General features: G+C 39.3%; 2 protein-coding genes across 3 annotated transcripts; both read right to left on the bottom strand.

Annotated features, from left to right (window-relative positions):
• Positions 1-72: 72 nt before the first annotated feature.
• On the bottom strand, positions 73-15041 carry LOC311303566 (caspase-3-like). Of its 2 annotated transcripts, XM_084430101.1 has the most exons (8): positions 14831-15041; positions 14294-14323; positions 13396-13462; positions 12569-12705; positions 8716-8844; positions 8469-8644; positions 803-917; positions 73-718 (listed from the first exon to the last, which is right to left on the bottom strand). In XM_084430101.1, the coding sequence occupies exons 3-8, from the start codon at positions 13455-13457 to the stop codon at positions 489-491; spliced, it is 849 nt and encodes a 282-aa protein (XP_084286227.1). In that variant the 5' UTR covers positions 13458-13462; positions 14294-14323; positions 14831-15041; the 3' UTR covers positions 73-488. The 2 variants fall into 2 exon arrangements, with proteins under 2 accessions (XP_084286227.1, XP_084286226.1); XM_084430100.1 differs by lacking the exon at positions 14831-15041 and having other exon boundaries at positions 14294-14569.
• A 788-nt stretch (positions 15042-15829) lies between these two features.
• On the bottom strand, positions 15830-25423 carry LOC311303567 (caspase-3-like). Its single transcript, XM_084430102.1, has 7 exons — positions 25303-25423; positions 24407-24473; positions 21175-21311; positions 20964-21092; positions 20717-20892; positions 16319-16433; positions 15830-16234 (listed from the first exon to the last, which is right to left on the bottom strand). The coding sequence occupies exons 2-7, from the start codon at positions 24466-24468 to the stop codon at positions 16005-16007; spliced, it is 849 nt and encodes a 282-aa protein (XP_084286228.1). The 5' UTR covers positions 24469-24473; positions 25303-25423; the 3' UTR covers positions 15830-16004.
• Between the last annotated feature and the right edge of the window lie 1324 nt (positions 25424-26747).

The following is a 26747-nucleotide window of genomic DNA, read 5'->3' as shown; positions in this document are numbered from 1 at the left end:
ATATACATATACATATACATATACATATACATATATATATATATATACATATATCATACAGGATGCAGTGTTGGAAAGGGTGTATACATTTTATGACGAATGACTGGAGTGGCCAAACAACAAAGTAAAGTCATAAGTGTCTCTCTGATTTATGGAGATAATTGTTCAACATTATGAATGCTGGAAGAACTGGAGGAACCCTCTGACACCGAAACGTGCAACGTCATTATTAGAAATTTAACAGCTGACAGATATTCAACATAATTCATGTGTGAGACAGTCTTACAGAAGGATGGACAAAACCAGTCAAATATCAACAGAGTTCTGCTCATATTTCATTACCATTTTCTAAACTATAGCGAATAAACTGTGATAATGTTAAAAGTGTTGAAGGTGTCTGAATAAATGTTTGTTTGACTAGATACAATAAAAATGCTTTAAAAAGTGTTTTTATCCCATTGCAACTTAATCAGTAAAATAAAGATGAATTATTTAGGGAAGTAGAGTTCTTTGGTCAGCATAGACACAATGCAAGGTATCTGTTTCTTGCCACCGAACCCTGGCATATTGCAGGAGGATTCGAAGTCGAGCGCCACCTTGTGGTTGACACGTGTCATGATCTGCATGATCTCCAGTTGCTTGCCGTATTTTGACAGCATCTCACAGAGCGAGGAGATGAACCAGGAACCCTGAGCGACGTTCCTCCAGGAGTAATACCCTGAGGAGAGACAGACAGACACACGTTTGAGGGCGAGTGCATGTGGTTTTGTGAGGAAACTGCACTGAGCGAGACATTAGATACCTGGTGCCGCGGAGTACGCATACAGAAAATCGGCCTCCACTGGAATTCTCTTTGTTTCCGTGTCACTATCACTGTCTGCTTCAATGCCAGGGTCCAGATCTGTGCCTCGACAAGCCTGGAGACACACACAGGGTCAACACATCTGTGAAAGAGCAACTAAAGCAACACTCTTAAGCTTTTAATGTGGTATTTTCAATATGCTTTAAGACAAACCATGTGTAAATTCATAAGTCAACAGCCTCAGGCACTGCTGTCGTGCGAGTGAAGGTGCATTAAGGGCCCCTAAGTTAATAACTAATGATCTTTGCAACGGAAGTGAATCTGGACAATAACTTTATTCTAGATCTGCTGTAAAGCTAAAACAATCTCTGTTACTGTAATCTCCTATTTGTTAAGTTATGTTTTCTTTTACTGCGCATGTGCAAGGAGCACCCTTATGGGGAAGCGCGTGATTTGTTTTTTGTTAGTTCGGTCTGGCGTCCTATGAGAGGAAGAGTGGCTATGTTGTTAGCGATGGAACAATAAAGAGTTTATTGTTAATTAAGAGTTGTAGTTATTGAGTTAACATTGGTAGCAGAGGATGGCTGCTGCTGGGAATTACAAAAATCCCCCACCGTTTGACGAGAAGACGGCTTACGAAAGTTGGAAAAATGAGATTGAAATCTGGAGACGGGTTACCGACCTGGAGAAGAAAAAAACAAGCCTTGGCAGTTACTTTGTCACAAACGGGCCGAGCAAGGGACAGTGCTCTGGAAATTTCCGCTGAGGATTTGAATGATGACACTGGAATGCAAACACTCATAGCGAAATTGGACTCAGTGTTTTTAAAAGAAGAAAAAGATCGGCAGTACGAGGCATACACGGAGTTTGACCGGATCACTAGAGAGAGCGGTGTTTCTATGGTGGAATACATCGTCGAGTTTGAGCGTCGATACAACAGGCTACGTAAGTTCAAAATGGAGCTTCCTGATGCCGTACTAGCCTTAAGCTACTCGATACTGCTGGACTTACTGTTAAGGATAAACAGTTAGCACTTACAGCTTGCTCTAGCGTTTCTTTCACTGATATGAAATCAGCCTTGAAAAGAATTTTTGGAGATAACGTTACTTCACCACGAGAGGGCGGCAGTGCACTGCAAAACACAGATAGTGACTGTGCCTATTACACGAGATACTCAGGAAAACGGGGATACAAGTCAAACACTACACAACAACCCCAAACCATAGCTCAAGGTACAAACCCCCTTGATAAATATGGAAGAAGAACGAAATGTGCAATTTGCCAAAGCACGTATCACTGGGCAAAGGACTGTCCAAATAAAAAGGAAAATGTAAGACTGACAAAAGATGAAGGACTAAAAGATGACATTGAAGAATGTAACATAACTTTGTATAACATAACTAACACAGAAATTTTCATGGTGGAGGCTTTGGGATCAGCTGTGATTGACACAGCGTGTACAAGAACTGTGTGTGGAGAAAAATGGCTTGAAGATTATACAAGTGGGCTGCCACAGAGTGAGTTACTAAAAATAGATGACAAACAAAGTGCATGACCTTTCAGATTTGGTGATGGCAAGGTTGCTTATTCCACAAGGAAAGTTACTATTCCAGCAAGGATAGGACATACTAGATGCAAAATAGAGACAGAAGTGGTTCCTGCAGAAATACCAATGCTTTTAAGCAAGACTTCATTGAAAAGAGCAAGTGCAGTTCTGGACATTGCACATGACAAAGCAACAATGTTTAAACAACCTGTTAAACTTGAATTAACATCTTCAGGACATTACTGTGTGAATTTGAGAGAAGACGGTCATCCAGATGAAAAGGAGACAAGTGAGAACAAGACACAAAATGAAAATGAAATTCTTGCTGTGACAGAAAAAATGACAACAAAAGAAAAGGAGACAGTCCTACTGAAACTACACAGACAATTTGGACATGCTTCAGCTGATAGACTGAAAAAATTACTGGCATGCTCAGGTAATCACGACGAAGAAAGCAACACAATTCTCAAGAACATTGTCAAAAATTGTGATACATGTAGCAGATACAGCAAGCCAAAACATAGGCCGATAGTGGGTTTGCCTATGGCATCAGCCTACAATGAGACTGTGGCTGTGGACTTACATGAGCTTGAGCATGGAGTATGGTATTTGCATGCTATTGATCACTTCACACGCTTCAGTGCAGGGAGTATTGTCACCACAAAGAACCCAAGAGAGATAGTGAAGCACTTTATTCATTGCTGGATAAGTGTTCATGGTCCCCCATGCAGACTGTTTAGTGATAATGGAGGTGAATTTAATAATGACGAAATGAAGGACATGGCTGAAAGGTTTAACATTGAAATTAAAACAACGGCAGCGTACAGTCCATGGAGCAATGGCCTTGTTGAAAGGCACAATCTGACTCTTAACTGAAATTTTGCTGAAATTGAAGAGGGCTAACAACTGTGACTGGAAAACAGCCCTAGATTGGGCACTAATGGCAAAGAACTCAATGCACAATGTGCATGGTTATAGTCCCTACCAGTTAGTGTTTGGGCAGAATCCAAATCTTCCCTCAGTCCTCACCGATAAGCCTCCAGCTCTGGAAACAAGTATGAGTAGTTGGATAGCTAAACAAATCACCACACTACATGCAATGAGAACAGCATTCACAGAAGCTGAATGCTCAGAGAGAATTAGAAGAGCCCTTCGTAAGCAACTGCGGCCCGTTGATGACAGATATGAAACGGGGGACAAAGTGTATTATAAGCGAGTAGATTGTAATGAGTGGAAAGGTCCAGGTGTGGTCATAGGCCAAGATAGTGTGGTTGTATTTGTCAGGCATGGTGGAACCTATGTTCGAGTGCATCAGTCCAGACTAAGAAAGGTGGATGACCCACAAACAAAACTGGAGGAGACAGAAAGAGAACAAATGAAAACAGAAGAGAATACCACAAGAACACCAGCAGCAGATCTCAGTGACTCTGAAAGTGAAAATGAGGAAATGACACCAGAAAATGATGAACCTCTTAATGCTGAAGATGTCAGTGAACCTTCTGCATCAGTGCTACCTGGAGAGGATAGTCTTGATCAATCCCACACGCCACAAGCCTGCTCATCCACTAACTGTGAAGGTCTAAGACTAAAAAAAGATCAAATAGTTAAATACACAGATAATCAAAGTGGACAAATACATACTGGTAAAATCCTCGGCCGAGCAGGAAAGGCAAACGGCAAGCACAAAAACTGGTACAATTTGCAGTACACTGAGCCTGAGGAAATTGAAGGCACAACCGCATCAGTCAACCTTGGACAAATGGACAATGTTCAGGTGATTCCATCCGAACATGCTAAGTTGAGCACTGACTACAATGAAGATGATATATTGATAGTACATGATGATCTCTTCATGCCTGCAAAAAATACAGAACTCAGCACCTGGAAAAGAAATAACGTCTTTGAAGAAGTGAAAGATGAAGGCCAGAAATGCATCTCCACGAGGTGGGTGTGCACACTTAAAGAAACAACTGCTGGAGTCGTACGTAAGGCTAGACTAGTGGCGAGAGGCTTTGAAGAAATGAACACTCAAGACCTTCCCAAAGACTCACCTACATGTGCCTCGGAGTCTCTAAAAATGATCATGGCAGTCATATGTCAAAATAAATGGAAGTTAAACTCCATGGACATTAAAGCAGCCTTTTTACAAGGTAAAGAGCTAACCAGAGATATTTACATTCGCCCACCACAAGAAGTGCAGAACAAAGGAACCATATGGAAGTTGAAAAAATGTGTTTATGGCCTAACAGATGCTTCTTTATTCTGGTATAACAGAGTGAAAGACACCATGCAACAATTGGGAGCTACAGTGTCAAAGGTAGATCCGGCAGTATTTTACTGGGTGGATGAATCCTGCAAGGTGATGGGGATTCTTGCGTCACATGTGGATGACTTTATTTGGGGTGGTACAGATTAGGGCAGCACGATTTGGGGAAAACGTCATATTGCGATAATAGAGGTCAATATTGCGATTGCGATATGCGATATAATAAACAAATGGTTTCATGAGTCAACTTGCTTGGTTCTCAAGAAAAATAAATGCACACACAGATTAGTGATAATCTGCCTAAAGAAAAAAGTTATTTAATCAAGAGCAGTGAGTGTTTTTCTCTGTTCCCTTTGTTCTTTGATTAACTTTAGCGACAGATATAATTAGTGGCTACTGTGTACTGTCCCTTTAAGACCAGCTGCTGCTGTCAGAGACGCGGATCTCACACGCGCCTCATTCTCTCACGAGTCACAACTCTTCACGTTCATCATAAGACTGCTCTTATGTTATGAAGATACTCGACAAAAAAAAACATTTTGGCATAATTGTGTGTGTTATTGTTCGTTCAAGCTCGAAAGAGAACTGTATTCTGGCATGCTGTTTTGTGCGCACGCACGATATTAGCGCGAGTCTTTCTGTGTGTCACAGTCTGGACATTCACAGGCAGCGCGTTCATTTTGGCATACATGTGTGTTGTTCGTTCTACCGCGAAAGAGAACTTGATACTGGCGCGCGTCTATCTGTGGGTCGTGTGTGTGTGTGTGTGTGTGTGTCAGGAGGACATTCACTGACAGAGCGTTCTTTTTTGTCTTATCGCGCATGAATGGTTTAAAAGCATTTGCATGAATAAGAGCGGGATCATGTAACAATATAGCCAAAGGATGCCAAAAATTAACAGATGCTGCATTAATTGTGTTTGTTTATTTAATATAAAATCGCAGCATTTTGCGTCATATAATCGCGTAGGCTTGACAGCGCGATTGCGATTGCGATACGATTAATCGTGCAGCACTAGTACAGATGCATTCTCCACAAATATCATTCCTCAATTGAAAGCTGCCTTTCAAGTCGGACGGGAAGAACATGACAGTTTCAGCTACATTGGAATAGAAGTACATTCTAACGAGGATGAAATACAAGTACAACAAGGAACGTATATAAAAAATCTGCAACCCATCCCAGTGGATCCAACCAGAGCAACACAACGTGAAGCGTCATTGACAGACGTTGAGATGGATATGCTAAAATCAAAGATTGGACAAATATTGTGGGTTGCCAGGCAAAGCCGACCTGACATAATATATGACATATCCATGTTGGCATCTAACACAAAGCATGCTACTGTTCAGACCCTGCATTGTGCAAATAAACTTATCAGAAGACTGAAATCAGAAGAGGTCATCTTGAGGTTCCAGTACTTAGGGGAAAACAGTTCTGTTAAATTGGTGGTGTACAGTGACTCCTCAATGGGAAATCTTCAGGACGGTGGCACGCAGGGTGGACATTTCATCATGCTTATGGGGGAAAATGGAAAATTTTCACCTATATCTTGGCAGTCAAAACGGATAAGGAGAGTTGTACGGAGTACTTTAGCAGGAGAGACTTTGGCACTTGCAGATGGAGTTGATTGTGCAGTTTTTCTCGCTACACTATACTCTGAGATTACCACTGGTAGCTGCACATGCATCAATGTGCCTATTGTGTGTGTAATAGACAATCATTCCCTCCTCGATGCTCTCAAATCTACAAAATCTGTAACCGAAAAGAGACTGCGCCTGGAAATAAGCAGTATGAAGGAACTTATACACTCTGGAACTATTCGGCAGATCTTGTGGTCAGACACTAAAGAGCAGCTAGCTAACTGCTTGACAAAAAAGGGTGCATCTGCACTTGGCCTTCTGAAAGCTCTCAGCACAGGTGTTTGCTATCTTAAGCACTGAATGGATTTGACAATTATTTGCTCATGTTTTGTCAATGTCTAGTCATTTAAACTGAAGCACTTAAGTTATCCTGTTATAATAATAACAAATGCTTATGTTCTAAACTTGAACTTTTTTTTTTTTAATGAAAAAAGGGAGATTGTTAAGTTATGTTTTCTTTTACTGCGCATGTGCAAGGAGCACCCTTATGGGGAAGCGCGTGATTTGTTTTTTGTTAGTTCGGTCTGGCGTCCCATGAGAGGAAGAGTGGCTATGTTGTTAGCGATGGAACAATAAAGAGTTTATTGTTAATTAAGAGTTGTAGTTATTGAGTTAACACTATTATCACTGTAAAGCTGCTTTAAAACAATCTATATTGTTAAAAGCACTATATTACAGGTGAAACTCGAAAAATTTGAATATCGTGCAAAAGTTCATTTATTTCAGTAATTCAACTTAAAAGGTGAAACTAATATATAGAGATATTTCAAGCCTTTATTCGATGATTATGGCTTACAGCTTTTTGAATATTACATGAAATCAATAAAAAAAAAGGACTTTAAATACAGAAATGTCGGCCCTCTGAAAAGTATAATCATGCATATGTACTCAGTACTTGGTTTGGGCCCCTTTTGCATGAATTACTGCCTTAAGCATCTGGGGGCCTGTTTCAATAACTAATATGGGGCCCTACCCACATAAAACATAAACATAATAGAGCAGAAAAAGCAAGGATTCCTGTTGGTTTGCATCAATGGTATATTATTTTATTACGTGCACTTTCAGCTTCATGAACAGGCAGCTCAACATAGAAATAATCCAACCTTATTTGATTAAAACTATATACTATTATACAGCGTTTTACGTTGGAATAAGCCTCGCTCTTTCACGCAGGGCAACTTCACTGCTTAATTGATTTGCGCAGTATATTTTCAGCGGTCTGGGCTGACTTTAAAAACAAAACAGCTCAAACATCCCCTCAACTTGAATTATTTAACAAAAGCAAAGAAGAAAAAGTGTCTGACTGACACTGAACCGAACTCATCATAAATAACGATGGGCTCCGCGTTATTTCAGCACCGCTTAAGTCATTTGCGGGGCGGTAAACGTCGCCATGGTAACCGCGGCGCGAGTTCGACCAATCAGAGACGTCAGTGTTTTGCTTAGAATTGTGGGTAGTGTAGTATTTCTCCAGCAGATCGCAAATAACAAGGTTGATTTCATACCTTGGGGCTTTTATAGGAGCAGAAACTTTCGTTTCACAACCTCGTAGCTCGTGGTCAATCTACCTTGGATGGTTTAGACATTATGGCTGAAAATCAATATCCTACGGAGAAAATGAGTGGGATTTTGGTGGTCTGTTGGGGTCCCCCTTGGAGGGCGGGGTCTGTTTCAATTGAAACGGGTGAAACATAGGTAAGGCCGCGTCTGAATGCGGCGTGGCATGCATGCTATCAGCCTGTGGCACTGCTGAGGTGTTATGAAGACCAGGATGCTTCAATAGCGGCCTTCATGTTCGGTCTCATGTCTCTCATCTTTCTCTTGGCAATGCCCTGTAGATTCTCTATGGGGTTAAGGTCAGGCTAGTTTGCTGGCCAATCAAGCACAGTAATCCCATGGTCATTGAACAAGGTTTTGGTTCTTTTGGCAAGTCCTGCTGGAAAATGAAGTCAGCATCTCCATAAAGCTTGTCTGAAGGAAGCATGAAGTGCTCTAAAACGTCCTGGTAGACGGCTGCGTTGACTCTGGACTTTAAATCATCAAAATTATAACAAACAAAGGCTTGAAATATCTCACTTTGCATGAAATGAGTCTATATAATATTAGTTTTACCTTTGAAGTTGATTTACTGAAATAAATAAACTTTTGCACGATATTCAAATGTTTCGAGTTTCACCTGTAAATGAAGGTGACTAGACTCATGACGCTCACCTGAATGAAGAAAAGCTTGGGTTTTCCCACCAGTGAAGGGCAGCGATCTCCTCTGAAGAGCTCAAACAGTGTCTTCAGTGCTATAGCTCCATCCGTGCCAAAAATCATCCCATCGTCTCCATGACTCAACAACACACACACAAACATGGCCGACTTACTGTGATCCTCCCGAGACACTGAGGATGGAAGACTTCGTGAGTTTATGAGCCATTCAATTATTCTAATCAATCAGTGATGCAAAACATACCTTTAGTTAACAAATCCCTCATCTCTGAGACAGTTTGATCATTCCTAGTATTGACTTTGAAGCCTAGCTTTGAGAAGGTCGCCATTGCATTCTTTGCATCCTCGTCTGTCCCGTTACGAACTCCCATTGCTGTTTAAAAGAGAAATTAGGATGAACAAATGCCTGAACTAAACCCTTAAAGTGTCCTGAAACCTCTCGGTTTTAGCCTGGTCGTTCACGCCTCTGAGTTTCAAAAGCCCCTTTTTGGGAAATTGTCAGAACGCCTTCTGTGTGAACGCAAACATGACCCGGCATCGATGCCGGATTGGCGACCTAGTAACATTACCGTGTTCAGTCCCGGAACGCGCGCTGTGAGAACAAAAGCCGTAATAATGCCGTGTCGTAGTGATGACGCTGGAGCCGGGATCGTTCGCCAGCTGTGAAACGGTACGTAATGCGCAAGTTTATGATCAAATCAGAGAAAAAAAATGCACAAGCGTTGTTTCTCGAGAGAGAAATCGCAGCTGATAAGCAAACTTAGAGAGAGAAATCGCAGCTGATAAGCAAACTTAAGATGCTGCTGAGACATTACAAGTCGATGTCACGTGTCTTTACGGGATTTTTACGGGTTGTGTGTGAACGCACTCTCTGATTCCAGAAAATCACTGGCAGTGTGAATGAACCAAAATCAAACGAACCCGGGTCACTTTATCTGTGTATTTTCCGGAATCTCTGTGTGACAGGGGCTAAAAAGTCTCTAGAAATGGACGTGAAAACTGTGGAAAAGTGGGAGTGTAGTGGAGGAAAAACAACCAATAAAACACAGACCTGCAACACACTCATTACACAGACACATGAATATTACAGATAGCACACGTACATCACGGAGACGTCTATTTGATGTGCGTGTGTTTACATCTGGAAGGCTGGAGTGTTTGCTCATCTGCAATTTCCTGTCAGATGTCAAATAGACGTTTAGAAGATGTCTTTAAGATGTAATGATTTAGAATGTATGTTAAACTGACATCTTAAAGATGTCTATCAGATGTTAGTAAACAGCAGATGCTTTCCAGATCAAGTGATCTTTAACAGACATCTTGCAGACAAGATGTAAAATAAGTCTGTGAAGGTTTAGCTCAAAATACCCCACGGATCATTATTTACAACATGTTTAAATTGTCCCTTTATGAGGGTCAATAAAAACGCGTCGTTTGGTGTGTGTTCCTTTAAATGCAAATGAGCTGCTGCTCCCGGCACAGGGGGCGGAGCTTCAAATTACCTCGCGCAGACAAGCACTGAAATGTCAGAAACTTTTCTGCCTTTTATGTTTAAACTGGAGTCGGAAAGATGGAGAGACTCGAGAAGAAGTGACAACATGTAGAAGCAACAGGACATTTCTGAATGGTTAGTTGATGAGTTTATGTTGCTGATGTGTAGTTATCTTCTAGTCATTGATTAGCATATTCTGTCATGATAATCTATAAAGTCGCTCGTGTGGGAACTGTTGTAAGACGCCTGCAGAGTGACATGCTCTTGCATTTGTGTTACGTACTGTAATGCAATAAGTGTGGAAAGACGGATACGACAGCTTGAGCAGACTCACAGATGTGCTCGACTACAACATCTGGTCCTCTTCTCAACATGAACTGCGTATTCCGGGGGCGGGGCTTATGTAAATTTGAGGGTTGGTGATGTCACTAACCCGGGAGGAATGTGGTGTAGTCTCTACCAGCGATTTCTGTAAACGCAAATATCTCCCTTTGCTTTAAACTTTGAGCGTCGTAACTTTGCAGATGTTGTTTATGCTCAAACAGCAACATTACACACTAACTAAAGTTAGAAAAGTCAAATCATAATCAACCACCCCTTTAAAGTCCAACTGAAATCAAAATTGACCCTATTTACTTTGTCAGCGCATATTACTAGTCTTGTGGTGAAAAATTAATCCGTGCAAGTTAATACACAGAAAAAATTTGTTTGCCGTCGTAATCTTTAATCAAACTCTGAAAAGTTACTTCTGGTCTGGAATGGAGTTCCTTCTCTGATGATGTAGGTTTGACGGCTTGGGTTGGGAAACGCTTAACCACTCCCCTCAAACCGTTAGTCTGCTATGAGCGAGAGATGGAGAGGAGGAGCGCTAGAGTAAAACCCTGCCCTCTGTTTAATATTCCTTTTCACTGGGAAATACGTCACAACACTGGAGAAAAGTCGTTTGCAACTTATGGTTCACGCAGACTTTAAAATACGACCACTGAGTGGGAAAAAAACTGAATTGAAAAAAATAATATAGGCTTCATTAGCCTACTATAATATTGAAGGTAAAAATGAACTGATTTGTATACAAACACTTAAATTCCACTTTTATTTATTTTGATAATAATAAAGTTATAAGAAATATAAACATTTAAATGGTGGCTGTCATAAAAACCTGCCGGATTTATTCAAACATGCATTAAATATTGAAGACCATTAAAAATTATAATGAATATGTAATATGGTGCATATATTTAGCAAAATGCTCCTCTCTAGAGTTAATTTTTCTAGCTGACTGACGAGTTTATGGCCACTGGATGTGGTTTTTCTGAGGTAAACGTGACGTTACATGACATTGTTTACAAGCTGTTTTACTGACGTCTTTCCACGGTTGAAACACTGGTTGAGCGACTCCATGTCACATGATACGGACTTCGATAAGTTGTACTCTACCTTTTAACACACTTTCAGAAGCTCATTCATGTTTATCTCGTGCTGTAACTGGTGTTATTCAGGCGGAAGAGAAGATCACGTGCTTCTCCTGAGCTGAGCCTGAGCGATCTCACGCCACAGCAACAAAACGCTATTTATGTTTTTGAATTGCGTAATAAAATGGATGTAATTTGAGATCTGAGACTTTGTTTCATATCAAAAGTAATAAAGCACAAAGATTATTGTGATTTATTGGATGGGATGCGCTACAATGTTCCGGTCATTCATCAGCTGAAAACAGGAGGACTAATCGATTCTTGGGATTTAAGAATCGATATCGGTTCGTAAAAATCAGAATCGATTAAAATCGAGAAATCGATATTTTTTACCCAGCCCTATTTAAAAGGTTTAATAATATTTTCATTAGCCTTCATTTACGAGCACTACAGTCTCTGAACAAATGACACAGTTTAACACAGAAAGAATAAAGGCACAGTTACTGTTTTGTCCATTGTTCTTTGAATTTTCAGGTCTACATAATTGTCTTTTGTGTATCAGAATAATTCCATCGCGTTCATGATCAGACGTACGGCTGCATCACTGTCCTTATTTGCGCATATATTTCATTTCAAGAAGACGTGATTAAAAATGTGTGCGCATACACGGTGCTGGTTCATGTTTAGAGCACTAGAGTATATGAAATATGACCATGGCCCTGCAGGAAAAACTTGAAACACGCTCGATCCGGTCTGTATCTGATCTATATGATCCGCGTTGCGAGCGTTGTTGAACTCATCGTGGCGTTTCATGCAGAAGCCGATCTCATGTGCGCGCCGAGGTTGTTTCAATTCTCCGCTGTAATGCGACCTCATGCGTAATACAGCGCAGTGATTGGATTGAACGAGCTCTCTCTCATGAATAAATGCAGAGATTAGCTCGAGGGTCAGCTGACGTAGAATCGAGCCGACAGCCAATCACACGCTCCGAAGGCACGCTTCTACCTCACATTCCCGGACGTTGCTTTTCAACCCGGAAGAACAAAAATTGCTCAGAAAAACGCAAAAATAACCAATTTATTGGTTGTATTGAAGTGTTTTTAGTGTTTTCAGTGATGTGCAGCCTGTTCATATCTGTTCATATCTCAAAAAATGTGTTTCGGGGTTTCGTCTGTGTGCTTCCCAGCTCTTACCTGTTTTTCTGTGGAAGTTCTTGTTGTTGATGATCACACATTGTCCCAGACTGCCGTAGTTCATGTTGTACTGGAAAGCATCAGAACGTGGTTTGGCATCCGTTTGATCGACTCCGGCATCCGTGAGAATCCGAGTCCTGCGAGAGCAAATACTTTTATGAGTCATTCCTAATCAAAGTGGAAATTATAGACAGTCACTTCAGGAAGTGGTTAGCTAGCAGATACTTTCATGAAATTTCCGAAACGGAAATTGTGCTCGTCTTTTCTTCCCTACTGTGACGTATAAATCAGAGTGAAACACTTCTGGAGGGCGGGGCAACCTGTCACTCACACGAGATCCACCAATAGAGACAGAGCATCACGCATCATAATCTGAAACCACGCCCACACCGGGGGGGGGGGGGGGGGGGGGGGTCTAACAGTCTCCATTGACTGTGCATTGTGTGAAGCTGCCTCCTTGTCATTTATGACTTATTACAAAAAACAAAATAATGTCTAAAAGCTGCTGTGTGACAAAGTGTGCAGCAAACAAGCTAAAAAACCCAGAAATACGTTTTTTTATAAGCTGTCGACCCCAAAAAACGAGCTCAGGACATATTGAGGATACAAAATCAGTTGAGTTTGCTTCTGTTGCAATTTGTTCAAGGTTCACCCCCATTTTGGCTTAAAATGACTGGACTAAGGGGGACTTTAACATTTTGGATGATCTTCTCAGTGATTCCTCAATCAACAATGGGTCGTTCTAATTCTGACCTACATATCCATCTGCCGTTTCTTGTAATTATATGTTTGTAATGAAACAATTTCCATCAAAATCAAACACATACTCTTGTGCGTTCCCTTGTCTGGCGTCCACAGTGTCTTCACCCCTGGGTTTTCCGTCCGACATGGTCACTAAAAGAATACAAAAGAAACAGATCTACTGAATAATAATGCAACACATTTCCAGCAATTTTTAAAAAATAATAATAGCTATTATTCATTAAGCATTCTGTATTCTTGCAATTCCAGGAAATGCAGCATGGGTGAGTTACAGTAAGTGTTTATGTAAATGTTGTGTCATTGTAATTCACATCCTGCTTTATTTCCTTCCACCATGATTTTGTCATTAAAATCGAAAGGACATTTTTAGGTAACACAACAATATATATAATGATATATTCTGTTTATGTCAAACTTGAGTTTTTGTTGTGTCAAAAACTAAACCAACTGGTTTCAAAGACATTTCCTAAAAAAACTACAGGTGTGTCAAGATCCCTTAAAATGCTAAGAGATAACTTGTTTGCTTCTTTCTAGATTTAGATGATCGTGAATTCATAATGATCACAAATATCATTATCATAAGATATAGAGACATGTCACAGCTTGATGAATGAAGGCTGGCTGAGTCATTGTCACTTGAATTGGGGTCACAAATTACAGTAACAGAAAGTATGTCACTCAGTTTCTCTTTATTGGCCAAGACACATTATGAAATAAGTTTAATGTTACTCTTCTTCTTCTATAATACGATACGTTTTAGTCTTAGACTGTCTCAGAAATGTCAAAAACAACACACAGACTCTTCACTTATCCTCTTTAGTAGCGATTACACACAGTCACGTCTTGTTATCTGAATCCATTCGTCATTAAAAACACTCCAAAACATTCAGAACTTTTTTTTTAAAGATCAGTAAAAAAGCAAAGGTAAAGATGCAATTAATGGGAATAAAGTAAAGAACTTACAGGTGTGTTGTCAGATACTTTAATTTCCTTCTGAAATAGAAACTGAAATTCAGGTCGTTTTTATAATGAGGTGTTTGTGGTTTCTTTTGCAGGGAGGAAGAGCGCAGTTTACGGTTAAATATTAATTAAGCAATGGGTTTTTTTTTTTTTTTTTTTCACCCAATAACGAAAGCTAACTCATAAATATTAAATAAATGCCGCATACGTTGCGTTTTATGACCAATGTCAATCGTAAAGAGTTCCGTGAGACTATCGCTCCTCCCACATGCCGTCTACAACAAACGAGATTCTACGCATGCGCAGTAACATCACACATTAGGATCACTACCGTGAGGCATTACATAAACACACTAAATAATCTTTTAGTGTACGTATTTATACTGTAGTTGTCAGAAGTGATGTCCAGCCATAAATGTGATTGAAGATATATATTCAACAGTACGTTATATATATATATATATATATATAATTTTTATTCACAGACATTAAAAAAATGGTTAACAATGAACGTTATGTAACATTACATTAATTTCTTACCACTGAATTAGCGGGACTCTTTTGGTCAGTAAACAAAAACTTCTCGGTTAACTTCATATTCTCTTCAGTTATACGTGTCAAATCTCTCTGAATTCACACTATTTACTCTCGTATAATTATTAATTATAAGCAATTATTCAATAAAGAGGTCGATAAACTAATGTTAGTCAGCAAAACGAAATGCGCGCCGCTTTCTGTTGAAGACTGAGGTAAGCGCGTGCTGGAGAAGCGCGTGCAGAATCAGATCAGGGGCGCGCAGGAAAGATTTGTATGCTTTTCATACTACGCGTAACCTTGGCTTAATATTTTTAGCTGTAAAATTGGATTTATCTGAAAAATATAATGCACTTTAACGCGATCTAATCCAGGTTTTAATAAACTGTATCTGCTATATATATATATATATATATATATATATATATATATATATATATATATATATATATATATATATATATATATATATATATATATATATTTAAATGACACATTTTAGCATAATAACATAGGCTTGTTATAAAAATAAACCCTAAAAATAACCTGTAGGGAACTTCCTGGGAAGGTTCCCTTTGGTGGAAAATTTTTGGTTATTAATAAAATAACCAAATGGGAACCATGGAATGTTCTGTGTTTGCTGGGTATACATTTACATACATAAATAAACACACACACACACACACACACACACACACACACACACACACACATATATATATATATATACATATATATACAGGATGCAGTGTTGGAAAGGGTGTATACATTTTATGACGAATGACTGGAGTGGCCAAACAACAAAGTAAAGTCATAAGTGTCTCTCTGATTTATGGAGATAATTGTTCAACATTATGAATGCTGGAAGAACTGGAGGAACCCTGGAGGAACCCTCTGACACCGAAACGTGCAACGTCATTATTAGAAATTTAACAGCTGACAGATATTCAACATAATTCATGTGTGAGACAGTCTAACAGAAGGATGGACAAAACCAGTGAAATATCAACAGAGTTCTTGTCATATTTTATTAACATTTTCTAAACTATAGCAAATAAACTGTGAGAATGTGAGAAGTGTTGAAGGTGTCTGAATAAATGTTGGTTTGACTAGATACAATAAAAATGCTTTAAAAAGTGTTTTTATCCCATTGCAACTTAATCAGTAAAATAAAGATGAATTATTTAGGAAAGTAGAGTTCTTTGGTCAGCATAGACACAATGCAAGGTATCTGTTTCTTGCCACCGAACCCTGGCATATTGCAGGAGGATTCGAAGTCGAGCGCCACCTTGTGGTTGACACGTGTCATGATCTGCATGATCTCCAGTTGCTTGCCGTATTTTGACAGCATCTCACAGAGCGAGGAGATGAACCAGGAACCCTGAGCGACGTTCCTCCAGGAGTAATACCCTGAGGAGAGACAGACAGACACACGTTTGAGGGCGAGTGCATGTGGTTTTGTGAGGAAACTGCACTGAGCGAGACATTAGATACCTGGTGCCGCGGAGTACGCATACAGAAAATCGGCCTCCACTGGAATTCTCTTTGTTTCCGTGTCACTATCACCGTCTGCTTCAATGCCAGGGTCCAGATTTTTACCTCGACAAGCCTGGAGACACACACATGGTCAACACATCTGTGAAAGAGCAACTAAAGCAACACTCTTAAGTAAAAATACAGCTTTTAATGTGGTGTTTTTAATATGCTTTAAGACAAACCATGTGTAAATTCATAAGTCGACACCATTGCTGAGTATTTCCTCCTTAAAACTGCAGTGAACCAAAGACAGTCTCAAAAACACGCTTTGAAATCGCTGGTGTTTCTGACGTCACAAACTACCTTGTAACCAATCAGATCAACGTGTGATCGTCAACCAGTGGATCTCTGAGCTGAGTGAGTGGAGGCGGGGCTCATTTGCATATTCATAGAACCGCATATTCTAAATGAGGCAAGGGTGTCGAGTTACATTCAAGATATTTTAAGACATGAAGAATTTTTTTTTCATTTTGGTGATCAAAGATGAGTTTTAAGAGATAAAATTATTGACAACAGGGGAACTTTAAAGAGGACCTTTTATATCTTTTTACAGAGTCTTGATGTTGTTTCAGGCTCTACTAGAACAGGTTTTCCTGCTTGAATGTTGATTATTTTCCTCATATTCTCCATTGTTGCGGCTCCTCTCTTCCCAGTCTGTCAGTAACGCTCTGTTTAGTTCCTGTCTCTATGAAGCCCCTCCTCCTGAAAAGAACACTGTGCTCTGATTGGTCGGCTGGATCAGTGTGTTGTGATTGGTCGAGCGCTTCAAGTGTGTTTGGGAAATGTCCCGTCCCTTACCATAACCACTTGGTCTGGACCAAAAAAAAAACCAAAAAAACATTTAGTCCTGGTCCGCTAAGCGTTCAGAATGGCATTTTTATCACCGAACCTAAAGGCATAGGGGTACGTTTTGTTTGGGTGTCGTGACTTTTGAGTTTCGTTTGGCTAAATAGTAGGGTGTGGCCTGCTGTATTCAACAACGAGGTATTAGGCGTGTATAAAATAGGCTAGTGCACCGCAGCAGCCCTCGTGTGAAGACCGAAGAGTGTGAAGACCAACGACTCTACCTGTGCGACTCCACCGACAAGGCACTTGAGTATTATTTTCTTGTTGTTTATTTAATTTTCTTGTTTCCTTTCTCTTCTACACAACTTTTCATCTTATCTTTCTGTTTGTGACCCCTCTTACACTATGAGTTTTCAAATCCCTACTATTACTAACATACGTAAATCAAATGTCACACGTCTGAGGCAGTCCAATCCTAACAACCTGCGTACCTTTCCGGTGTCTTCTAGTACTATATTCTCTTTTCCTTTTGGTCTCTGGAATTGCCAGTCAGCTGTAAACAAAGCTGATTTCATTACATCTATTTCTAGTCATTCAGCTCTCAGCCTACTGGCCCACACCGGCTGCCCTCTCCACTAGCTTCACCCTCTCACACACCCCTCGCCTGACTGGAAGGGGTGGAGGTACTGGTCTGCTCAATCTCAAACGATTGGAAATTTGATCATCAAATTGTTACAACAGCTCATTTGAATCGCATTCAATTACCATTACTACTACTAGTCCTATTAAAATCCATTTTGTAGTTGTATATCGTCTCCCAGGTCAGCTTGGCAGTTTCTTGGAGGAGCTTGATGTGCTATTCTCATCCTTCCCTGAGGATGGTACTCCTCTCATAGTTCTCAGAGACTTCAACATCCATCTAGAAAAACCTCAGGCTGCTGATTTCCACACTCTGCTCGCCTCATTCGACCTTAAACGAGTATCTACTGCGGCTACTTACAAATCAGGTAACCAATTGGACCTTATTTACACACGCTACTGCTCCACTGACCATACACTTCCTCCTCATTCTCAACCTCAACCTGCCTCAGGACACAACACACACTCCTCCACAGGTCACCTTTCGGCGAAACCTACGCTCACTCTCACCCTCTCGCCTATCCTCTCTGGTCTCATCCACACTTCCTCCACCTGATCAGCTCTCAACACTAGATACTAACAGTGCAACTGATACTCTTTTCTCCACTTTAACATCCTGCTTGGACAACTTCTGCCCCCTTTCCTCCAGGCCAGTCCGCGCCACACCCTCTGCCTCCTGGTTATCTGATGTTCTCCGTGAACATCGTTCTAAACTCAGGGGTGCAGAGAGGAAGTGGCACAAATCGAAAGATCCTACTGACCTTGGTCTTTATCAATCCCTCCTCTCTTCCTTCTCTGCTAATATCTCTACTGCTAAAATGACTTACTATCACAGCAAAATGAACAATTCTTCTGACTCTCGCATGCTTTTCAAAACCTTCTCCTCTCTTCTCAACCCTCCTCCTCCTCCTTCATCAACCCTAATAGCTGATGATTTTGCCACATTCTTCATAAATAAAACAACCACCATCAGCGGCCAGTTTCCAATCCACAAACTGACACACACATTTTACCAGCTAACACACACATTCTACCCTCCTTCTCTCTACTTTCAAAGGCAGAAGTCTCCAAACTCCTCCTTTCCAATCGACCTACCACCTGTCCGCTTGATCCTATTCCCACTAACCTACTTCAAGCCATTTCTTCCTCAGTTGTACCCGCACTCACGCACAACATAAACACCTCTCTTCACACTGGTACCTTTCCTACATCATTTAAGCAGGCTCGTGTAACCCCACTGCTTAAGAAACCCACTCTAAATCCAGCACATCTGGAAAATTACAGACTGGTATCTCTTCTTCCATTCATCGCGAAAACACTTGAACGAGTTGTTTTCAACCAGATCTCTTCCTTCCTTACACAGAACAACCTCTTGGACAACAATCAGTCTGGTTTCAAAAGCAGACACTCAACTGAGACTGCCCTGCTCTCAGTAATTGAACCGCACTCCAATGGTTCAAGTCTTACCTCTCAGGTAGGACCTTTAGGATGTCGTGGAGGGGTGAGGTGTCTAAGACCCAACATTTAGCTACTGGAGTGCCTCAGGGCTCAGTGCTTGGACCACTTCTCTTCTCCATCTACATGACATCACAAAGATCTGTGATTCAGAAACATGGCTTTTCCTATCACTGCTACGCTGATGACACACAACTCTACCTCTCATTCCAGCCTGACGATCCGACGGTAGCTGATCGTATCTCAGCCTGAAAGACAGACATTTCTGGCTGGATGAAGGACCACCACCTTCAACTAAACCTTGCGAAGACAGAGCTACTTGTGGTCCCGGCCAACCCAACACTTCATTACAACTTGACCATTCAGCTAGACTCGTCATCCATAACTCCATCAAGGTCAGCCAGGAACCTTGGAGTGGTAATTGATGAGTAATTGAACTTCACAGACCACATTGCTAGAACTGCCCGGTCCTGCAGATTTGCCTTGTACAACATTAGGAGGATCAGGCCCTTCCTATCAGAACATGCTACACAACTCCTTGTCCAAGCGCTAGTTCTTTCCAGATTGGACTATTGTAATGCTCTCCTGGCTGGTCTTCCAGCTTGCATGGTCAAACCTCTGCAACTGATCCAGAATGCCGCAGCTAGAGTGGTCTTCAACGAGCCGAAGAGAGCACACGTCACGCCTTTCCTCACAAAATTGCACTGGTTGCCAGTTGCCGCTCGCATCAAATTCAAGTCACTGATGTTTGCCTTCAGAACAACCACTGGCTCTGCTCCCTTTTACTTAAACTCACTACTTCAGACTTATGTGCCATCCAGAAACTTGCGCTCTGCAAGCGAACGACGTCTTGTGGTGCATCATCTCACAGAGGCACAAAATCTCTTTCTCGGACCTTCACCATGACTGTTCCCTGCTGGAGGAATGATCTGCCTAACTCAACCAGAGCTGCTGAGTCCGTAGCCATTTTCAAGAAACGGCTGAAGACGCTTCTTTTTCGACAGCACTTGATCCAGTAATACTAACACTTTCTCTTCTATTCTATAAAAAATAAATAAAAATTAACATGTACTGCATTGGATTAAACCGAGAAGGGTCATTAGCACTTGCATACTGTTGTCCTACTGTTAGTTTAGCTGCTTCTATTGTTCTCATTTGTAAGTCGCTTTGGATAAAATCGTCTGCTAAATGAATAAATGTAAATGTAAATGTGCTCATTGTATGTGCGTAGCTACATAAGATGGTATTTTGACTAGCTGAGAATATATATATTTTTTAATTCTAAAGTAAATGCAGCCTTGGTGAGCAGAAGAGACTTCTTTTAAAAACATTAAAAATCTTACCGATCCCAAACTTTTGAATGGCAGTGTACATTGTCTAGCTTCTTCCTCCTCAGACGACACGTTATAATACCAATTATACCAAAAATAACACTGTCGGCAAGAAACGCATCTCATCTCTTATCATGACGCTCACCTGAATGAAGAAAAGCTTGGGTTTTCCCACCAGTGAAGTGCAGCGATCTCCTCTGAAGAGCTCAAACAGTGTCTTCAGTGCTATAACTCCATCCGTGCCAAAAATCATCCCATCGTCTCCATGACTCAACAACACACACACAAACATGGCCGACTTACTGTGATCCTCCCGAGACACTGAGGATGGAAGACTTCGTGAGTTTATGAGCCATTCAATTATTCTAATCAATCAGTGATGCAAAACATACCTGTAGTTAACAAATCCCTCATCTCTGAGACAGTTTGATTATTCCAAGTATTGACTTTGAAGCCTAGCTTTGAGAAGGTCACCATTGCATTCTTTGCATCCTCATCTGTCCCGTAACGAACTTTCATTTCTGTTTAAAAGAGATTAATATGAGGACAAACAAACGCCTGAACTAAACCCTTAAACCTGTCTGTGTGCTTCCCAGCTCTTACCTGTTTTTCTGTGGAAGTTCTTGTTGTTGATGATCACACATTGTCCCAGACTGCCGTAGTTCATGTTGTACTGGAAAGCATCAGAACGTGGTTTGGCATCCGTTTGATCGACTCCGGCATCCGTGAGACACGAAGTCCTGCTAGAGCAAATACTTTTATGAGTCATTCCTAATTAGATTAGATTAGATTAGATTCAACTTTATTGTCATTACGCAAGTACAGGTACAAGGCAACGAAATGCAGTTTAGGTCTAACCAGAAGTGCAATAGCAGCAAGTGCAGGATATACAGTGGTTCCATAAGTGCAGAACATGGATATGTACTGAATAAATATAGAGTTGAATACTATTATAAACAAAAATTTACAGATAGATTGTCCTATGAATATAATATACAGATAACTATTACTGTGAACAGAATTTACAGCTAGATATGTACTGAATATAATATACAGATGGCTATTACTATAAACAGAATTTTTACAGATAGATATGTACTGAATATATATACAGATGGCTGTTACTATAAACAGAATTTTACAGATAGATATGTACTATGAATATATATACAGATGGCTATTACTATAAACAGAATTTTACAGATAGATATGTACTATGAATATATATACAGATGGCTGTTACTATAAACAGAATGTGAGCATAATATACAGATGGCTATTACTATAAACAGAATTTTACAAATAGATATATGTATAAGTTAGGCAAAAAAAAAAAATCAAAAGTGGAAATTATAGACAGTCACTTCAGGAAGTGGTTAGCTAGCAGATACTTTCATGAACTTCACAAGTTCCCTACTGTGACGTATAAATTAGAGTGAAACACTTCTGGAGGGCGGGGCAACCTGTCACTCACACGAGATCCACCAATAGAGACAGAGCGTCACGCATCATAATCTAAAACCACGCCCACACCGGGCAAATCAGTCTCCATTGACTGTGCATTGTGAGAAGCTGCCTCCTTGTCATTTATGACCTATAACAAAAAAGAAAACCATGTCTAAAAGTTGCTGTGTGACAAAGTGTGCAGCAAACAAGCTAAAATACGTTTTCTAAAAAACCTGTCGACCCCAAAAAACGAGCGTTTAAGGACACAAAAGTGAAAAAATTGTGGGATCCTTACACTCAGTATGCACTAAAACTACACTATGTGTGCAGTAAACATTTTATCACTAGTAAGTCAAATATCCAAATGTCAGTTTTATATATTATATTTCTGTAAGCTAAGCTATCCTATTCTCCTCAGTGGCGTACGTTAGTTCTCAGAGTAATACGACACTGTCTCAATTGCCTGAATCCACTTTTGTGTCCTTAAACGCTCGTTTTTTGGGGTCGACAGCTTATAAAAAGTAATTTCTGTTTTTTTTTAGCTTGTTTGCTGCACACTTTGTCACACAGCAGCTTTTAGACATGGTTTTGTTTTTTGTTATATGTCAGAAATGTCATGGAGGCAGCTTCACACAATGCACAGTCAATGGAGACTTATTTTGAGCGTGAATGCCTTGGAAAAACACACAAAGCACATCTAAAACGGGAAAGAGTTTATAGATCGACTGTTCAACTAGATTTGACAAGAAAAAAAAACTGGATCCAGGCAGAGAACGGAGGATTTACAGTTTTCATTTTGTGTCAATATGCTGAATTTAGGGGTAAAATCATAACCTATATATATTGTATTGTTATATATTGTATTGACAACTCATCAATTAAATATTTACCATCTTAAATATTCTGCATAATTGGATGTTTTTAAATAAACACTGATATGGCTGGACGATATGATGATATATAACATTGATACGAGTGATCACATGGATTTAGACCTATATTTTATTTATATAAAGCGTTCACAGGCAAATTTGCTTTATGTATTTCACCGGTGTGGAAATCAGGCTCATATAAATGTGAGGAAACATGATTCCTGCTGCATGTCGATATCCATGATCACTGGATCTTTGGTAAGTTGTAAGACACACTATAACGAGTCCAATCTTTAGATTAAACTGATAATCGTTTGTTTTACTGGCGTTTTCACAGTTTCCTCTATTAAATCCAGTCACTCAGCAGCTCTTCTGCTAAAGTCAAGACTTTAACTAAGTCTGTAAGAACACACAGTTTTCATGTGACGTCACGCTCCAATAGTAACGCCCAAAACAAGACTTTTCTCCATTGACCGCCAGTCATTTTTACCAGTTTTGTATTAAGTACTAACGTAGAAAGACAGTGATATTAAAAGACCAAATTCAATAAACACCTTATTAATGACGCATACTGTAAACAGGCAAGCGGATGAACCCAGAATATGAACAAAACACACCGTTTCTTGTTAAGCGTTTTGATGACGCATATTAAATATAGTATACAGAATTTGATCTTTTAATATCACTGTTTTATGCACATTAAGTGTTTAAGCATTTTAGACTATCCCGCTCTTGACTGAAATACTGCAGCATTTGATCGCAGTTTGTTCACATATTTTTGTTTTTCTTCTTATGAGCGGTGATCTTAATATTCGTGGCTTAAAAACTGACAAACCTGTTTTGCAGTTCTATGGATGGTTTCAACTTCATTTCCTCCAGTAATTTTTGGAGTCAATTTTTGTTCCTGTTTTGCTGGCCTTTTGTGGTTACGCACTATTCAAATGATTGATCATAAAATAAAAAGTCCCCCTGTGGTGAAAATCCGAGTTTTTAATGTTGTTTATGTGTCTATGTGGTGTTTTTAATATGCTTTAAGACAAAGCATGTGTAAATTCATAAGTCGACACCATTGCTGAGTATTTCCTCCTTAAAACTGCAGTGAACCAAAGACAGTCTCAAAAACACGCTTTGAAATCGCTGGTGTTTCTGACGTCACAAACTACCTTGTAACCAATCAGATCAACGTGTGATCGTCAACCAGTGGATCTCTGAGCTGAGTGAGTGAGTGGAGGCGGGGCTCATTTGCATATTCATAGAACCGCGCATACTAAATGAGGCAAGGGTGTCGAGTTACATTCAAGATATTTTAATGCATGAAGAATTTAAATAAGTGATCAAAGATGAGTTTTAAGGGATAAAATGACTGGACTAAGGGGGACTTTAACATTTTGGATGATCTTCTCAGTGATTCCTCAATCAACAATGGGTCGTTCTAATTCTGACCTACATATCCATCTGCGGTTTCTTGTAATTATATGTTTGTAATGAAACAATTTCCATCAAAATCAAACACATACTCTTGTGTGTTCCCTTGTCTGGCGTCCACAGTGTCTTCACCCCTGGGTTTTCCGTCCGACATGGTCACTAAAAGAACACCACAGAAACAGATGTACTGATTAATAATGCAACACATTTCCAGCAATAAAATAAAAATAAAAAATAGCTATTATTCATTAAGAATTCTGTATTCTTGCAATTCCATGAAATGCAGCATGGATGAGTTACAGTAAGTGTATCTGTAAATGTTGTGCCATAGTAATTCACATCCTGCTTTATTTCCTTCCACCATGATTTTGTCATTAAAATCGAAAGGACATTTTTAGGTTACACAACAATATATATAATGATATATTCTGTTTATGTCAAACTTGAGTTTTTGTTGTGTCAAAAACTAAACCAACTGGTTTCAAAGACTTTTCCTAAAAAAACTACAGGTGTGTAAAGTTCCCTTAAAATGCTAAGAGATAACTTGTTTGCTTCTTTCTAGATTTAGATGATTGTGAATTCATAATGAGCACAAATATCATTATCATAAGATATACAGACATGTCACAGCTTGATGAATGAAGGCTGGCTGAGTCATTGTCACTTGAATTGGGGTCACAAATTACAGTAACAGAAAGTATGTCACACAGTCTCTTTATTGCCCAAGACACATTATGAAATAAGTTTAATGTTACTCTTCTTCTTCTATAATACGATACGTTTTAGTCTTAGACTGTCTCAGAAATGTCAAAAACAACACACAGACTCTTCACTGATCCTCTTTAGTGGCGATTACACACAGTCACGTCTTGTTATCTGAATCCATTCGTCATTAAAAAACACTCCAAAACATTCAGAACTTTTTTTAAAGATCAGTAAAAAAGCAAAGGTAAAGATGCAATTAATGGGAATAAAGTAAAGAACTTACAGGTGTGTTGTCAGATACTTTAATTTCCTTCTGAAATAGAAACTGAAATTCAGGTCGTTTTTATAACGGGGTGGTCTGTGGTTTCTTTTGCAGGGAGGAAGCGCGCAGATTCTACGCATGCGCAGTAACATCACACATTAGGATCACTACCGTGAGGCATTACATAAACACAATATATATATATAATTTTTTATTCACAGACATTAAAAAAAATGGTTAACAATTAACGTTAAGAAGTGATGTCTGGCCATAAATGTGATTTAAGACACAATAAATTTTTTTATATATAAAAATAGGTTGTTACATATGTTAAAATGTATGTAGGCTATGTAAATACATTTTAACATGGTTAAAAATGGTTAACAATTAACGTTATGAAACATTACATTAATTTCTTACCACTGAATTAGCGGGACTCTTTTGGTCAGTAAACAAAAACTTCTCGGTTAACTTCATATTCTCTTCAGTTATACGTGTCAAATCTCTCTGAATTCACACTATTTAGCCTAGGCTACTCTCGTATAATTATTAATTATAAGCAATTATTCAATAAAGAGGTCGATAAACTAATGCAGGTGTGATAGTAGAAAAAAAATCCTTTTTTCTTTGGGAGGTAAGCGGCCCCTAAGCCAAGATATGCCCTGATCAACATAACTGTCAAGCGGGATCGAGGGGTGTGCTCCCCTAGGAGAACATTTTGATAAATAGTCCCTTATAGATTCTGGTGACTTTTGTGGATATAAATGGACATCATTCAGACGTGAGATGAACAAACCCAATACAAGCCTATATTACAGTAGCAGGTTTCAGTAAGTCAAATTTAAGACCTTTTTAAGACATTTTAAGACCATAAAGATTGAAATTTAAGACCTACATTTAGGTAGGCCTATATATTTATTGCCAAAAAATATTCAAATCAAAGAATTAATTTTAGAAGTAATTGAAAAAGCATTCATTTAATTTTACAGATAAAGCAATCACATTAGTAACCTTCCAGACCCAACAACGCGTGTCAGAGAAAAGAACAGAATCAGATATAATTTTTTTATAGAAAATTGTACAGTACTTTGCATATTATACTGTAAAAAACACATAATTAGTTGATTTCAGTTGATCATAACTAGAGATGAAATGGCATGAACATTTCATTTCATGATTATAGTGACAAAAATCATCACAGTTATCACAGAATCCTGTTCAAAAAGAACTAATACTACACAATGAAATCAATTCACCAAGTTTTATGTCGAAAACCAGCAAATAACAAATCAAATAAGCATCAATATGCACTTTTTTGTTTACATAAACATTAAAATAATAGCCTACCATTAATGATAGACGGATTTTAAAAGTGTCTTGCAACATGTTATATACTAACATGTACAAGTTCAAATAAAGTTTTGACAAAAAAAAAAAAGTTTATAAAAAGATAAACCTCTCATATT

The sequence above is a fragment of the Rutilus rutilus genome (genome assembly GCF_951802725.1).
Source record: "Rutilus rutilus genome assembly, chromosome: 14".
Lineage (NCBI taxonomy): Eukaryota > Metazoa > Chordata > Actinopteri > Cypriniformes > Leuciscidae > Rutilus > Rutilus rutilus.
Note: the sequence above shows the minus strand (reverse complement) of the source record. Positions and strands in the feature narration are given on the sequence as shown.

Coding starts and splice junctions, on each gene's coding strand:
- LOC311303567 (XM_084430102.1), bottom strand. CDS start 24,468: ATGTCGGACGGAAAACCCAGGGGTGAAGACACTGTGGACGCCAGACAA. Junction 20,893..20,963: donor GAGGGATTTGTTAACTACAG/GTATGTTTTGCA, acceptor TTCCATCCTCAG/TGTCTCGGGAGGATCACAGT. Junction 16,434..20,716: donor CCAAGCTTTTCTTCATTCAG/GTGAGCGTCATG, acceptor GTGTGTCTCCAG/GCTTGTCGAGGTAAAAATCT.
- LOC311303566 (XM_084430101.1), bottom strand. CDS start 13,457: ATGTCGGACGGAAAACCCAGGGGTGAAGACACTGTGGACGCCAGACAA. Junction 8,845..12,568: donor GAACTTCCACAGAAAAACAG/GTAAGAGCTGGG, acceptor TCTTTTAAACAG/CAATGGGAGTTCGTAACGGG. Junction 719..802: donor TGCGTACTCCGCGGCACCAG/GTATCTAATGTC, acceptor GTCTCTCCTCAG/GGTATTACTCCTGGAGGAAC.